The 15329-nt window shown below is 35.8% G+C and overlaps 1 protein-coding gene across 1 annotated transcript in view; it reads right to left on the bottom strand.

Moving 5' to 3' along the window:
- Positions 1-1436: 1436 nt before the first annotated feature.
- Positions 1437-15329, bottom strand: part of LOC141634061 (proline-rich receptor-like protein kinase PERK15) — a 29690-nt gene continuing 15797 nt past the window's right edge. The window contains exons 4-8 of the mRNA XM_074446369.1: positions 5319-5389; positions 5139-5215; positions 2458-2605; positions 2125-2286; positions 1437-1960 (exon numbers count right to left, since the gene is read on the bottom strand). Coding sequence (XP_074302470.1) covers positions 1685-1960; positions 2125-2286; positions 2458-2605; positions 5139-5215; positions 5319-5389 — 734 coding nt within the window. The 3' untranslated portion in view covers positions 1437-1684. The remainder of the gene's footprint in view (positions 1961-2124; positions 2287-2457; positions 2606-5138; positions 5216-5318; positions 5390-15329) is intronic.

The raw sequence follows: 15329 nt of genomic DNA, 5'->3' as shown, positions 1-15329 counted from the left end.
TGATCTCTGAAGTTTCGGCCACTGGACTGTAGATGCTCCCATCTAATTTTGCCTCTGTTGTGCACTGAAGTTTGGTGAAAAAAGTCCTATTTCAATGCAGTGTAATAGATACTTTAAGTGAATGTAGGTGAAACAAGACTCTTTCTAAACCTTTTGTAATTACTTGCTTAGGCTTTATTTTGCTACAATGTCAATAATGTTTGAATGTAATGGCTGCTTTAAACCTTGCTTTGCTACAATTTCAATGCAAGTAATAAAGCTCTTTTGGTCCAATTTCTCAATTAATTACCTTTCAATTTAGTAATGTTACCAACATAAAAGTACTAATTTTCCAACATAATTAACAACATAAAAGTACTCCATTTCATAATTAAAACAGTACATAAGGGATGTTACCCAACATACCAAGAACATACCCTTAATTCTAGTGTAAAAAAAGGGTAATATCCATCACAACAAACTAAAATTAAGCTAATTTGCTTAAATAACACCAATTAACATGAATAAAAAAGCTAAAATAATTTTTTTTTTGTTATTTCCCTTCTTCAACTCAACAAACTCTTCCATCAATTCTTCAAGCTTCTTCCCATCAAGCTCTCTTGGAATCTGTTCAAGCTCTTTGACTGTTTATCGGAGTTCGCTTTTCAGACTTCTATTTTCATTCAACAAATCATTAATTATAGTCCTTTGCCACTCAGTCATCTCTCCATCAACCCACATAAAAAATCCGCAATCACGCCTATTGGAATTAGGCTTGTAGAATTTGATAGTAACATACTTTCTTCCCGGATTTTGGAATGTCCAAAAAATTCTATTTGCACATGGACTCCCACATCTGCATTTCATGACTATGCTTGAGGATAAGGTAGACATTTTATCTCTTTTCAATTTTTTAGAAGTAGGAGAATAAGAGAGGGCAGATTAGAAAATATGGAAAGAAAATGAAGTAAGGAGAGTGAGAGAAGTGAGAGAAGTGAGAGGTATAGATAAGGGAAATTGGAGGGACAATGAAATGAGAGGAATAAAATGGGAGGGAAAATTGACTGGAAGAGTATTTTCATTTGAGAGGGAAATTTTGAGCCTCACACGTAAGAAAGCCAGGTCATCACCGGAAATTCGATTAAAGTGGCCCGAGTCTTATTTTTGTAGGATTTAAGAAAAAAATAAAAGGTAAGGTAGTTGAAAGCCAAAAAAAGGTAGTTGTTCACAAATGGGCATAAATATAAGATAGTTTCTGACAAAAAACCCTAAAAATAACAAAAACAAGAGAGTGTGTACAATAACAAATTATAATACTATATACTCCCTCTGTTCCAGTGATATGTTCACACTTCCTTTATTTTCCTCTCACAAAATAAAGGAAATGTAAACATATTACTGGAACAGAGGGAGTACAAAAGCTGATGTCATCATTTTTCCAACTCCAAGTCCTCACCACTTTTTTTTGGTTTTTTTTGGTTTTTTTTTTTTTCATGTGCAAGTGCAACCCATTTTCAACACTTGGTAAAAATAAATAAAATTACAATCGATGAGCACCTTAAAATTTTTTTCTTTTTCAACCCATTGGAACTTAAGTTGTCAAAATCAAAATTAAACCAATTTCAAACAATTTGACAACTTGCTCTCATCAATTTAACAGCCCAATTAAAATGATTAGAAAGCCTTAATTTAATGTAATGTATTATTAAAATGGTCGGTGTAACTTGTCATTAATTTCCCTTGAATTATCAGAGCTAGAAGATTGGTTTAATCCATAGTCGTTAGTGTTTCCTCCATGTTCTTTACTTGCAAAATCTTGAGTTTCGAACGCCATTTGCCTGAACTTCTTCAGGTCCGCGTTGTATTGACGAGTATCATATTCCGAGCCTCCTTCTGATGAGCTAAACGCCGTGCTTTGGCCTCCTCTTGTGCCTTCATTTAGGTCGTCCAATGACACGTCTCCTTCTAGAGCCCGAACAATCTAAGAAAAATATTGATCATTATGTTACTCGGTTATAAAATCATGTAAAATGATAGGTGCGATGTTAATAACATTAAATTTAAGTATTTCGGTCAAAAACTCAATATACTCGTATAAACCGGCCTGTAAAGAAACAGTAGTTGAATGGTAGCAAGTATAGGAACCTGGCTCATTTTTGGGCGTTTCTTAGCCGAATGACGGATAGAGGCAGCGGCACAGGCCACCATTCTTTGCATTTCTTGAGGATTATAAATCCTTTCCAAGCGTGGATCCGCTAACTCGTCATAATTTCCAGTCTCCAATGCTTTTGCTAGGAGTGGCCTTGACTGATTATAAAAATAGACATAGTTATCATTAAAAGTTAGTATCAGTATCTAGCAATTTCGCATCAACTATTTCTTCAAATATACAATGAAAATATTAGGTATAAGATTACTCTCTTAAGAAACATTACTTAAATACCGAACGAGATTTATGGACTGTTAAAAGATATATACCCAATCGACCAAGCTATCTTCCATGTACTTCATGTTAGGGTCAACGGGTGGGCGTCCGGTTATTAGTTCTAGGAGCATGACACCGTATGAGAACACATCAGACTTTTCTGTTAGCTTGCCGCTTGAAGCATACTCTGGAGCCAAATACCTACATTATCATGTTCATTAGTGTTCATTAGAATTGAAGCATGTACATTATTTTATATAGATAATCTAGAAATCTATTTTTTTTTTGTCAAGCTTTTGATACCAAAAAGATCAACAATAAGTGTTGCTACTCGTAGAGAGAGAAAAAAAAACAAAAAACCCCAAAATTAAAAAACCTCAAAAATCGATCACCTCCTCGCCGGCGACTATTCCGGTTGCCTATTTAGGTCGCCGGCGAGGCTCCTTTAAACCTTTATCCCTTTCTATTCCTGTTTCTCTGTCATCCAGTGAGCTTTTCCGTCTTTGATCCGATTTCTCTTTTAAAGGTTCAGTTGATCGAGGTGCCGTTTTTTTTTTTCAATTGTAATTTATTCTGGGGTTTTGGTCAGTGGTGAGGGACTTTTGTTCTCTTTTCATTGATTTATGTTTAAAATCGGGTTTGAGGTGTACTTGTATCCATTTCTTCGGTATTATAATTATGTCTTTTTCTACCGGTCATTATAAATTTCTTGAAGCTTTTGCTTGTGCCCATGTTAATGATGAGTTTATGGAGAATTATGAAGATAAGATGTTAGGCTATTTTATGAAAATACTTGGATCAGCTCGGTTAGTCTTAGCTGAGATGAGGGAGCTTAAAGATAAGAGAAACGGTTATTTTAGGAAAAATGACTTTGATATAGCCGCAGCGTGTTACGATGAAGCTTGTAAATTGCTTAGTTTGAGCTTAAGAAATATTTGAGGTGAAGATACCCAATCATTATCTGACCTTGCTGTTTCCCTAATTTCTAATATGGCTGCATGTGCCTTGAAACTTGAGGAATACAAAGCTGCTGCTGATATGTGCTCCATGATCTTGGACACATTTTCTCGTAATGATAAGGCACTTTTTCGAAGGGCGGTTGCTTATATGAAGTTGAAAAGTTTTCTCTTAGCTGAATTGGATTTGGTTGAGGCCTTAACTGTTGAACCTAGTAATCAGGATGTGTTAATGGAATTAGATGTGGTAAAAGGTCACCTCCTCATCAGGGAAAATGGTAAAAGAGTGTTGGAGGTTGCTACTAAAGATGGCGTGGATGGGAACAATAAGAAGCTTGTTCATATCTTTGCATCTGATGTGGGTATAAAAGATAGTGAAAGCGTGATCACAGAGGTGATGGAAGATCATAGTGATGAGATTATTAAGGAAAATGAGAGTGTGAATATGAAGGTGATGGAGGCTCAAAATATTTGTGCTAAGAAGTCATTTCTTGAGTTCTCCAAAAAGGGAGGTGGTAATTCCCGTCTAAGGATCCCCGCACAATCGTATAAAAAGTTTTTGGATGGTAAAAAGGTGAGCTTTTACCGTAAATGTGATTTGTCAACTTTAACAATTCAGATTCTTAAAAGTGAGGATACTAAGGAGAGAGACAGTATAAGAGAACAATGTAAGAAGAAGAAGAAGAAGAAGAAGAAGAAGAAGAAGAAAAAGAAGAAGAAGGCCTAAAAAGTGAAAATCTAAGATGATGGGGGCAATGAAAGACATGACTCCTTCTGATATTATCAATGTGAAATCTACCTTTCCTAGCGGAAGTTTGAATGCATCCGCTACTGAGGCCGTGACTTCAAGTGCGTCTTCAATTTGTTACAATTTTTCTCCTCCGGGTACTCATATCCCTCAAGATAACATTAAGGGTGTTGATAATGATCCAAGCGTCCCCGTCTCTTTGGTGAATAATAAGGCTACTTTTATTTGCTCTCCCGTTCAGAAGGATTCTAATGACCACCAACCTTTCATTTTTTCAGCTCGTACTAAGAAGAAAAATATTTACTCGTTTGAGAAACCATCATGCGCCCTTTATACACCTATACTTTGCAGGTACCCCTGTGCTCATCATGTGCATAAGAAATGGAGAATGACCATTTCCAAGAAGAATCATAGCCAAGGGGATGAATATCTAAGACACAATTTATCTACTTTCTCCAAAAGTAGATGTCTCTCCCATAAATTTCTACATCCTCATGGCGTAAGTGTTTCTTGTTGCAGGTACTCTCCTTAGGCTCAAATGGTAAAGAAAAGAAAAGATATGGCATCCTCAGCGTACTATTCCAATGACTCTTTGAAGAAACCCCGTGTTTTAAGAACCCCCGCCCCTAGTTTAAGTTTTTGTAATAATAATGTAGTGTTTGCACCTAACGTAGAAATGCAGGTGTGCTTTGTATATGGAACCTATTTTTATGGCTGCAAAAAAAAAAATTGGTGTAGGGAATCATAAGGGCTTATGTGATGATGACGCCTGATAAGATTTAAATCCAGATCATGAATACCATCTCTCATGACGTTATCAGTTAAGACAGCTCATATAGGCTAATCTAGAGATCCCAATGATGGTCGAATCATTGTCACTTAGCCTAGTTTTGAAACAAAATTAATGTAAAGAATGGTTGGACATGCACCAAGCAATTCTCTTATTTTCCAAATTATGTTCCCGATTGTTTATTTCTTCGGACTAGTTTGTCATCAAATTGACAATTTAAACCGGACTAGAGTCAATTACCCGAATGTTCCCATGACACGAGTTGAGACGTGAGTATTTGTATCAGTTGTAAGCTTAGCTAGTCCAAAATCAGCAACCTAAGACAGTGAAAAGAAATAATTTAGTCGATTACAGAGTTGTTGCGAAAGACTTGAAAACTTCAAATTAGACATCATTTCTTGTAATAAATTGATAACGTACCATGGCCTCGAAATTTTCATCGAGCAAAATGTTCGAAGCCTTTATGTCCCGGTGGATGATTCTTGGGTGACCTAGAAAAATTTCATAGAAATTGCATAATTCTTACTATTTACAAGCGGACAATAAAAGAACTTTAAAAAATTCATAAATTTATAATTGGAAAATCAAAATATATATATATATATATATATATATATATATATATATATATATATATATATATATATATATATATATATATATATATATATATATATATTGGCCGCTATAATGTGATATAATACTAATCATAACATCTTTCATCGTTTCAGGATTTGAGTTCTTAAAGAAACATCTCAACGTCGAAACGGGTTAATCATCTTCGTATTGTATATCGCCACGAAGCACTCAGACAAGCAATTATTTTGACCAAACTATTAGAACGTACTACTATAGAAGTCAGAATAGTCTAGTGTACAATAGCATTGATTTTTACAAGCAACCAGCCCGACCCTCAAAAATCACATTCCCGAGGTATACAATCATTTAATATACTTTTCGAGCGATATTAGATAGTTTAACCATTGTAAACTACCTAAATCATATATTATATTAAAGCTGAAACTAGTAGCCTCTTTGATCGCCACGTGTCAACACCTACTCCTATGCCATGTGTCATTTGCTGAAAACTTAAGACTATAAAAAAAATGTTTATTTTTTACAAATTTTACTCACAATACATTATTGACTAATTTAACCCTTTCATTTTCAATCATTTCTTCTCTCAAATTTCTCATTCTCTCTATTCTACGTACAACAATTTAAAAAAATCATGAAATGCTTACCAACCACAACCATCCCGACTACCACCAATCACCACCATCCCATATTCCAAACCACACCCACCACGACTAACCGCCCCTACCCTCGACCATCCACATCAACGACTACCAACCACCTTTCGATAGAAAACCCATTTTGGCCCCCACCACAACTGCATTGCGCCGCCACCACTATCGCTGGACTACCGCGCCAGCCACTACCCGACTATTGCGTTATCACACAAACCCTTCCACCTGCTTACTACCACCACCATCATCCACACATCAATTTATTACGGATTTACGGAGTATAATATTTTTCCTTGAGTTTTTTTTTATTTTGTTCACAATTATCTATTACGATGCTACTAATTTGTTAACTAGATCTTAGTTGAAAAATTACACGGTTTTCTACATTCAAGTTTTCATCAATTAGTGAAGAAATTGATAAATTTGAGAGGTTGAATGAATAGGATTATAGGAATTGAGGGGAATTGATTTAGGGCTTCTTTTTAGCAAAAAGGTATCGAATGGATTTTTTTATGCAAAATGTATTATAATGAGTAAAATTCTTATTGCGAAAATAAATTACGAAAAAAAATTGGTATATGCAAAATCACGTACAAAATCCTAAAATAGAATGATAATTATTGATTCTTCCTAAACACATGAATATTTGATATGATATTATTTCCATAATAGGGAGAGCTTATTGGAGGAATTAACATGTTTATAGGAGAAATTATCATTATTAAATTAAATTTGGAATTAAATCGTGATTTGTTGAGATTTCGTCTAATCTACACTTTATATCGCAATATTAAGGCGAATAAATTTGTTACCTTCGTTTAGGTAAAATTTTTTTAAGGAACAACATTAGAATGAATTATGTCATTTTTTTTTGTTTATCATATTGTTCATTTTCAATTTGCAAAAGTGCATTAGACCCAAAAAGGGACTTGATAACTGTTGGGAGCCATTGATTGTTTTATTTAGTTGCGTTTTTCGCTTCTTCCTTATTTATAGTTTTATATTTATACTTCAAATAGTAGAGAATATTTGATAGAATAAGATAATAGAAAAGATGTTATCTATGTTAAATTGTTAATTTATACTCGATAATGTTATTGGTATCTTATATCAATGTTACTCTTTTACAATAAGCAACTCCAAATGTTCTTTTATAGTAGGACATCTTGATGTATACTTAGTATTGAATGCCACGTGTCATAACCAGGTGAAAGACTATATATTAAAATATTATTACCATATATTATCATAATCATATATTATATTTGCCAAACTGTTAATTGTTAAGAATTGTAAATGTAAATTTACCTCAAATAACAATAGTGTGATTTGCGTTAAATTTGGCAGGTGTAATTTGAATACTATCCTCATTAACTTCAAACAACAGCATCTCCCACAAAATTAAGAAAAAATGGGATTCCTTTCCAATTAATATCCCAATTAGAAAATTAGCATATTAACAAATTCATTCAAAATGATTTGGATTATGATTATTCCAATTATGATTATCCTCATTTACGTCAAAAAAGGGTTCCTTTCCAATTAATATTCCAATGAGTAGGATTGGACTAGAGTACTTCATATTACTCCCTCCGTATCATTTGTTTATCTTTGATATTATTTGCGAGAGGTCTTTTAATCAAAGGTACAAAAATAAATGAATTGGACGAAGAGAGTATCTTTCAAGAAATGTAACTAACACAAATTGATTGAACAATTTATTGGAGACGAGTTAGATAGAGGTTAATATCCTATAAATTGATATGTTAAATAAATCATCATTTGATTCATCTTTTTGTGTGCTCTAATCTACTTTTCACAATACTTCTTTTAACTTGTAGTTACTCTAACTAAAGTTGATTTAAAAATATATATCTACCATATAATTTTACACAAGTGAAAATACAACACTAACCAATGACGTAGAAATTCACAACGGTTATGGTTGTATTTACCACCATTTTGATACTTCACATTATAAATGCATAGTTGGTATTTCTTAATATAGGGTTAAATAACACCGTACTTGGATGGATCAGACAAGCTTATTATTAATCCCTAGATATTATGCTTTTGTCCTATGTATTTTATTTGATTCGTTTTAAGTTTAATACGGGGTATTAGAATTTAGAACGTAAACATTGATATGCCAACGGGGTAGGAAAACCATTTTATACATCTTTACTTAAATGCGTATAAGAACGTAAACATTGATACTTCAACGGGGTAGGAAAATAATATGTGTCGCATTGCAATAGTTCCAGTTTAGTTTGTGTAATAACAATTGGGTAAATAAAATATGAAGTTTCATACTCCCTTGAATCCTTTCGTCCCGATCATTCGTTTGGCTTTGCTTTGGACACAAATGCCAAGAAAAGAGGAGGGGGTCAATTATTAAATAACAAGTGGATCAAACTGAGTGTGGACTGTGGAGTATCAAATTGTTTATCAAAGACAATCCTAAAATATAAAGTCACACAATTGATTGAGATAATTCAAAATGTAATAAACAAACAAATGAGAGGGACAAAGTGAGTTTCATATGAGTTACTTATCCATTGTTTTACACAATTCGGGTTCAGATCAAGCTTTCGTCCTGAATTTGGGTGTTGGGTAGGGTTATTCAGATCAACTCAATTTTGACAAGTCTAAGTTACCTCAGCCCCCTACTTCGACTACTTGCCAATAACTTATCAAAAGTCGAGAAAAAAATCATAGTATTTCGAAAAAAAATCATAGTATCTAAAGTGTATGGGTAGTAGACAAAGTGAAAATTTTTAAAATTTAATAATTCACTAAATCCAAAAAATATGTAAGTTGTTATTTTTAATAATACTTTCCGTTTCCACCCGTGCAGTGCACGGCTTCAAAAACTAGTTTGTAGAATATACTAAAATTGTAACTAAAATTACGTATATAATAACAATTTTAAATAAAAATCTTATTTAAGTGGAGATTTAAATTGTGCAAATTCTTATTGTCCTCCGTCACTTGCATAACATGCCATTGATGGTTGACTACAATTCTTAGCTATATACTCCGTATATGTCAAGCTATAAATCATACTCCTATAACATATTCACGTATATGCCTCATATTCTAACCCATTGATGCTTAATGGTCCTCATATTCCAATACATTGCTGCTTAACGTTTTATGTCCATAGGCGTATCCAAGGGGGTGCAGTGGATGCACCTGATTCTACCAAAATAAGTAAAAGGAATAGCGTAGATGGTTCAGTAGTATTTAGTTGGTGTAGTGGTTTGAGTCCCAACTTCTTTCCCCTGCCATTCAGGTTCAAATCCAACATCTAGCATTTTATTTATTTCTGGTCTTTTTAGATGGCGAGATTTGCTGGCCCATTTCATCAACCAAAAACGCAAGCAGTAAGCCCATTTCATATATTCATGGCATTTCATATATGTTTAATTGTTATTCTATAGATGATATAAATTGTTATGTTTTAATGTTATGGATGACCAAGATAAATATTTTATTAATTTATTATTTGTAGTAGTGATAAAATAATATTTCAATGATAAAAAACTTTCGTAGAAATTCGCACCCCCGTTATTAGAATCCTGGAGACGCCACTGTTTATGTCCCATATTTATCACTTTCGGATGCCAACTTTGTAGCTGTGTAATGGTTATATGATTTTCTGGCAACTAATTATTTGTGTAGCTTATCTCTTTCTTTTAATTAATTATAATACAATTGCTCATTAAAGGCATTCTCAAAAAAGAAAGTCAAAGAGTAGGTCTTCTAAGAGACGGTCTCTCAATATGTTTATTGGAAGACCATTTTACAATATAAAAAAAAGAAGGTATAACTATTAATTAAATAGGTACGAATTTTGATTAATGATACAATAGGTACATTTTTTATGTGAACATGTACGAAATCAAAAAGTCAGATTGAGCCACGATTAACAATTAAAGGGTCACGAAAAAACAAATAAAGGGGTACGGAAGAATGGTCTCTCAATAATTTAGTGAGAGATCGTCTCTCCCAAGTTTTAGTGAATCGTTAAATACTCTAATGTATCATGGGTCTTTGGTTCGTCATCATTTTCATTAGTTTTAGTCATACGCTACGTTTCCGCGGCCTCAATTATTTATTAAGTTCATTTAAAGTATAAATATTTTTTTTCATTCTGATAAAACTTCTAATTATTGTAGGTTGTTCAATAGAAGGGATTGCGACTACAATCGTTGGTTAAATTAGGGGCAAATTCAATTGTACGTGAAACTTCACTTTTGTTAGATTCTGGGAGCCTCATATTCTCACATGTAAATTTTCGACCCAATGTATGAAATCGACATGTATATATTCAATAATAGAGTGTGTGTTTTAATACTTGCAAAATTTTAAATATTTTAAATTGGTTAAATTGCAATTAGACTCCTATTCCATTTGACACCATGTTAATATGCCAGTTAATTATTATATAACTGGTTGTATATACAACTTAATCAATGTAACTGAGCGTTGTTACAAAGTTGTCGAGCTCTATTAACAAAGTTATTGAGCTATGGTACAAAGTTATTGAGCTTACCAAAATAATTATTAAGCTCAATAACTTCGCAAAATAGCTCTATAACTTATAAAATAGTTCAACAACTTTGTGTAAAAGCTCAACAACTTTAAGGCGGTTGTATAATGCTATTATACAACTGGTTATAGGATAGCATTTGTGTTAATATATTCCGTACTATCGTAGAAGTTTTGTGCGTTAGCTTTCTAAACAAAGCACAAAAATATAATATAGGCCCTGTTTCGTAAACAACAGATTAATTTCAGCAAAAGCAGATTATAAATGGCAGATTTTATCAGAAGGTTTCACTAGCATATTATAATTAGCAGAATTAATTTGAGTGTTTGGTAATTGACAGATTACGATTAGTATATTGTTAGTTTTCTTTGTAAAATGGAGAAAAATTTCCAATTTTACAATATGGTGGGGTAAGCAGCATATTGTAAAACAGCATATTGACCCCAAATATGCTGTTTCAATATGTTGTTTACCAAACACTAAAATTAGCATATTGATTGGTCAAACATACTAAAACCCTTGAATATGCTAAAAATTGGCCAATATGTCGTTTACCAAACAGCGCCTATAGTATCATACATTCGTATCCCATCACTTATCTATTTGCTTTGCATGGTGTGATAAATCAATAAAATCATGTGTGTACTTTTAATACTCCGTATCTTTTGAAGATTTCACACAGGACCCCCAAAACTACAGGGACGGCCCTGCTTTTGGAACATTGATTTTTTGTAGGCCTTTGCCATAATTCGCGTTCATACAAGAGTTTTACGTATTGCAATTATTTGTTTCACAAATTCATATTTAAGATCGAGCTATCTAGGCTAAAAGACGAGGCAAATAGATACTAAATCACATAACAAGTTGGCTAACAAATACCAAAAGTTAATAGTGTCGTCTTAAATGAGAATTTGTAATCACCATGTGGTAATATTTGCATTTGTTTTAGAGATAAAACACACTCTGCCTTGAGCAAGACTTACTCTTATTTATTTGTTTGTCAACGACAAAAACAAATTATTATTTAAGGTTAACTCCTTTTCTAACACATCACATCAATTCCTAAACAATTATATCTCTTTTCTTTCTGAAAAATTTCTGTCCAAAAAAATGGAGTTTGAGCATCAATTTGGGCGTTTTGGTGAAGGAGGAGGAGGAAGTATGGCAGGAGGTGGTGATGTCCATCAAAACATTTATAACCATCAAAATTTTCATCAACCATACCAAAATGCTGACTTCAATCCTTCAAACCCTCTTCATGCTAACATATGGCGCTTTCCTAGGTCGGGGGGTGTAATCAATGTGGACCCTGAACAGTTGGGTAAGTCCAAGGATTTCTGGGGTAAGTGCATCCTGGGTTTCCTGGTGGACTACCGCCTTTTTGAAGCAGAAAAGGTTAATGATGTTATACGTAAGAAGTGGAGTACGAAAGCCAGAGTTAAGGCTTACAAGATGGGTGAAATTTATGTTTTGCACTGTGAGGATGCTGAAGACATGGAGGGTTTATTGCAGAGGAGTTCTGCTACAATTGATGGTGCAGTAATGGTTTTTGCTAAGTGGTATCGTGATACGGTGCCACGCACTGTGAGGTTCCCATATGCTGAGGTTTGGGTTCGGGTTTGCGGTCTTCCTTTTGAGTACCTTGCCATGGATACGGCCTATGTGGCTGGTAAGTTGCTTAGCCATCGATTCTCTGTTGAACCTTTTGAAGTGATCCCTGAGCATGACTATTTAAGACTCAAGGTATGTATTAAGTTTAATGAACCTCTCATGCCTGGGTTCTTTTTGGCTATGGAGGGAGGATATTTATTATGGGTGCAATTTCGTTATGAGGAGATATTTAAGTATTGTATTAGGTGTGGGAAGGTTGGTCATAAGGGAGCTCAGTGTAGGGAATGTATCACCACAATAGTCTCAAATATTAATGGGATGTTGGATAGGACTGAAGAAAGGGGTTTTGTGGTTTTCCAGGCTAATGGTAATCACACCATGTTTAACATGGATCTTAGGGCTACACCTCCCACTACAAAGTTCCTGGATTCAAGGGTTAGACTGAGGAATGGTAGAGAGTTAAGGCATGGAAATAGGAGGGTTTCTCCTGAAAGGGTAGTGGATTTTGATCTGGGTTTAACTCCAGGGGGAAGGGTCCTACCTGGGATGACCTTTGCTGTTACGGCTCAGCCTTTTGCTGGGCCGGTGGTCTTCCAGGTGGGCCAAGGGATTGGGAACCAGGGTCAGGAAGGGGAGCCTCAGGGTATTCAGGGAGCAGGTCAGGGAGGTGTTGGCGAGGGGTCTGCTGATGTTGCAATGCAGGATGCTCAAGGGGAGGATGCTAAGATGACTACTGCTGCAGTTCCTTCTATTAGGATAGGGGTGCAGCATAACCAAGATGTGATTATGGGAGAAAGCAGTGGTACTCAGAGGCAAGTGATGGGGTAGGCAACAGGGGGTTGGATTGTGGAGGAGAATGGTCAACATGAGGATTTCCATAGTGTGGATGGAAATTTTGAAAATCAGGGGGACCAGAACATGGGTCCATTGGACCATTTACAACAACTACAAGAAAATGACCCGTATCTTATTTATGCGGGCCAGGGGAGTCTGAGTGGTGTTTTGGATAGAGACTTGAGAATTCAGGAGGAGATCTTGAATAGGGTGGAAGGGGATGTTGAGTGGGCACGGATGGATGATGATCATAGGGGGTTCAATCAAACTTTTGACCCACCTCCAAGGGGGTTACCAATCATTTACCATTATCCTGATGGAACAAGTGTTCAGGTGGGAACTGGTGAAGGGGTAGCTGAACCGGTTGAGAACCAGGTCCTACTTCATAATGCTGATCAGGCTGCTGTACCTGTTCAGAATCAAGGTCCTTTTGATGTTCAGGGGGTTGGGAATACAGATGAAGTAGAGCAGGAGGGAGAACTGAATTTACTGCAGCAAGCTGACCAGTACCTTAATGAAGTGATCTTCATTAGTGACTCTGATTCTGATGATACCTCTGCTACCTATGAGCCATCTTCAGCTATGTCACCTATTCATTGGGATACTGACTCTCTGGAGTCTTCTGATTTCCACAATAGCCAGGCTATTCTTATTTATTCCTCTACAGAGGATTCTGATAATTTCACAACTGAAGTTGAAATGGCAGTGGGTGCTGCCCTAGCTGCAGAGGCCAATGCTAATGGGGAGCACTTTGAGATCGCTGAAGAGATGGGTAGTTCTAATACGGGTTCTGTTACTCAAAATGTGGGGGAAGAGGTCTGCTAAAGAGGCTAAGGAGCAGACGAGGAGCTTTGGTACTGTGCCTGAGCGCCTATCCTCAACAGCTATCACTAGGAAGGGTAAGGAGTTGCAGGCTGGGATGGCTTCACTTCTGCCATTGGAAGACATACTGAAGATTTCAACTGAGATTCCTGGAGCTGAATTGGTGGGGGATAGAAGGGCAAATGCTGTCAGACTCTTTGATATTCCTGAAGTGGGTAATAAGTCCTCTCTTATGGTAAATATTGAAATCCAGGGCAATTCTGATGGGTTATTGGGTCTGGCTGACTTGTGCCATAAATCTGATATGGGTGTTGAATTTAAAAAGGCTATTGGCAGGGCGAAGAAAAGAAAGTGTTGTTCTCAAGCTGCGGATGAACTTGTTCCTACTGAAGTTATTATTTTGTTGGAGAAGGCTAAAGACTACCTGGGAAATTTGGCTAAAAGATTCTGTGGAAGCAGGGCACTACCTGAGAATGGAGGGGTTGCAAAGACTGCGGGATTTTGGATGCAGGTGCATGATATTGAGATGGTTGACTCTAGTGACTCTTCTTCGGTTAATAATGTTTTTGGCTTTGCGGAGGTTGGGCCGTCACAACCTCCTCTGTCACCATGAGCGGACTTGTTTGGAATTGTAGGGGTCTTAATAATGCGCTCGCCCCTACAATTCCAAAAGTAAGGGCGCTAGTTAACAATAAGTATTATGATTTTATTTTCTTAGTTGAAACTAAATGTAAGGTAGAAAATATTAGCCCTATGTTTAGAGGGTTAGGCTTTGTCAATTCAGCCGGAGCTGATGCATTTGGGTCTGCGGGTGGTATTTGGGTTGGTTGGAAAAAGGAGGCCAACATGGACCTCGTGGTCTCTTGTAATAATTATGTCATCCTCTTAGTAAGAAAATATAATGGTCGGTTATGGTATCTCGTTTTGTTTTATGGAGCGCCATGTCCACAAGAGAGAGAATCTATTTTGCTTAGCTTGGAACAATATTTGGAGAACTTGGATCACCCGTTCCTCATCATTGGTGATTTTAACCAAGCTGAGTTTATGTGTGATAAATTGAGCTCAAATAAAAATAGGATTGCGGGAGCGGATATCTTTAGCAATTGGAAACTACGGAATGTACTCTTGGACATCCCCTTTAAGGGACCACGGTTCACTTGGTGCAATAATAGGAAGGGTGACAAAAGAGTTTATGAGCATATTGATAAGGCTTTAGGCTCGAGGGATTGGTTTACACTTTTCCCGGATATGGGCATAAAGCATTATCCCATACAAATCTCGGACCATGCCCCTATTGAAGTGGATGTTAATCTTATCAACCTTCAAGCTAAGAGACCGTATCGCATTGACGCTTGGGCT

The sequence above is a fragment of the Silene latifolia genome, chromosome Y, assembly GCF_048544455.1.
Source record: "Silene latifolia isolate original U9 population chromosome Y, ASM4854445v1, whole genome shotgun sequence".
Lineage (NCBI taxonomy): Eukaryota > Viridiplantae > Streptophyta > Magnoliopsida > Caryophyllales > Caryophyllaceae > Silene > Silene latifolia.
Note: the sequence above shows the minus strand (reverse complement) of the source record. Positions and strands in the feature narration are given on the sequence as shown.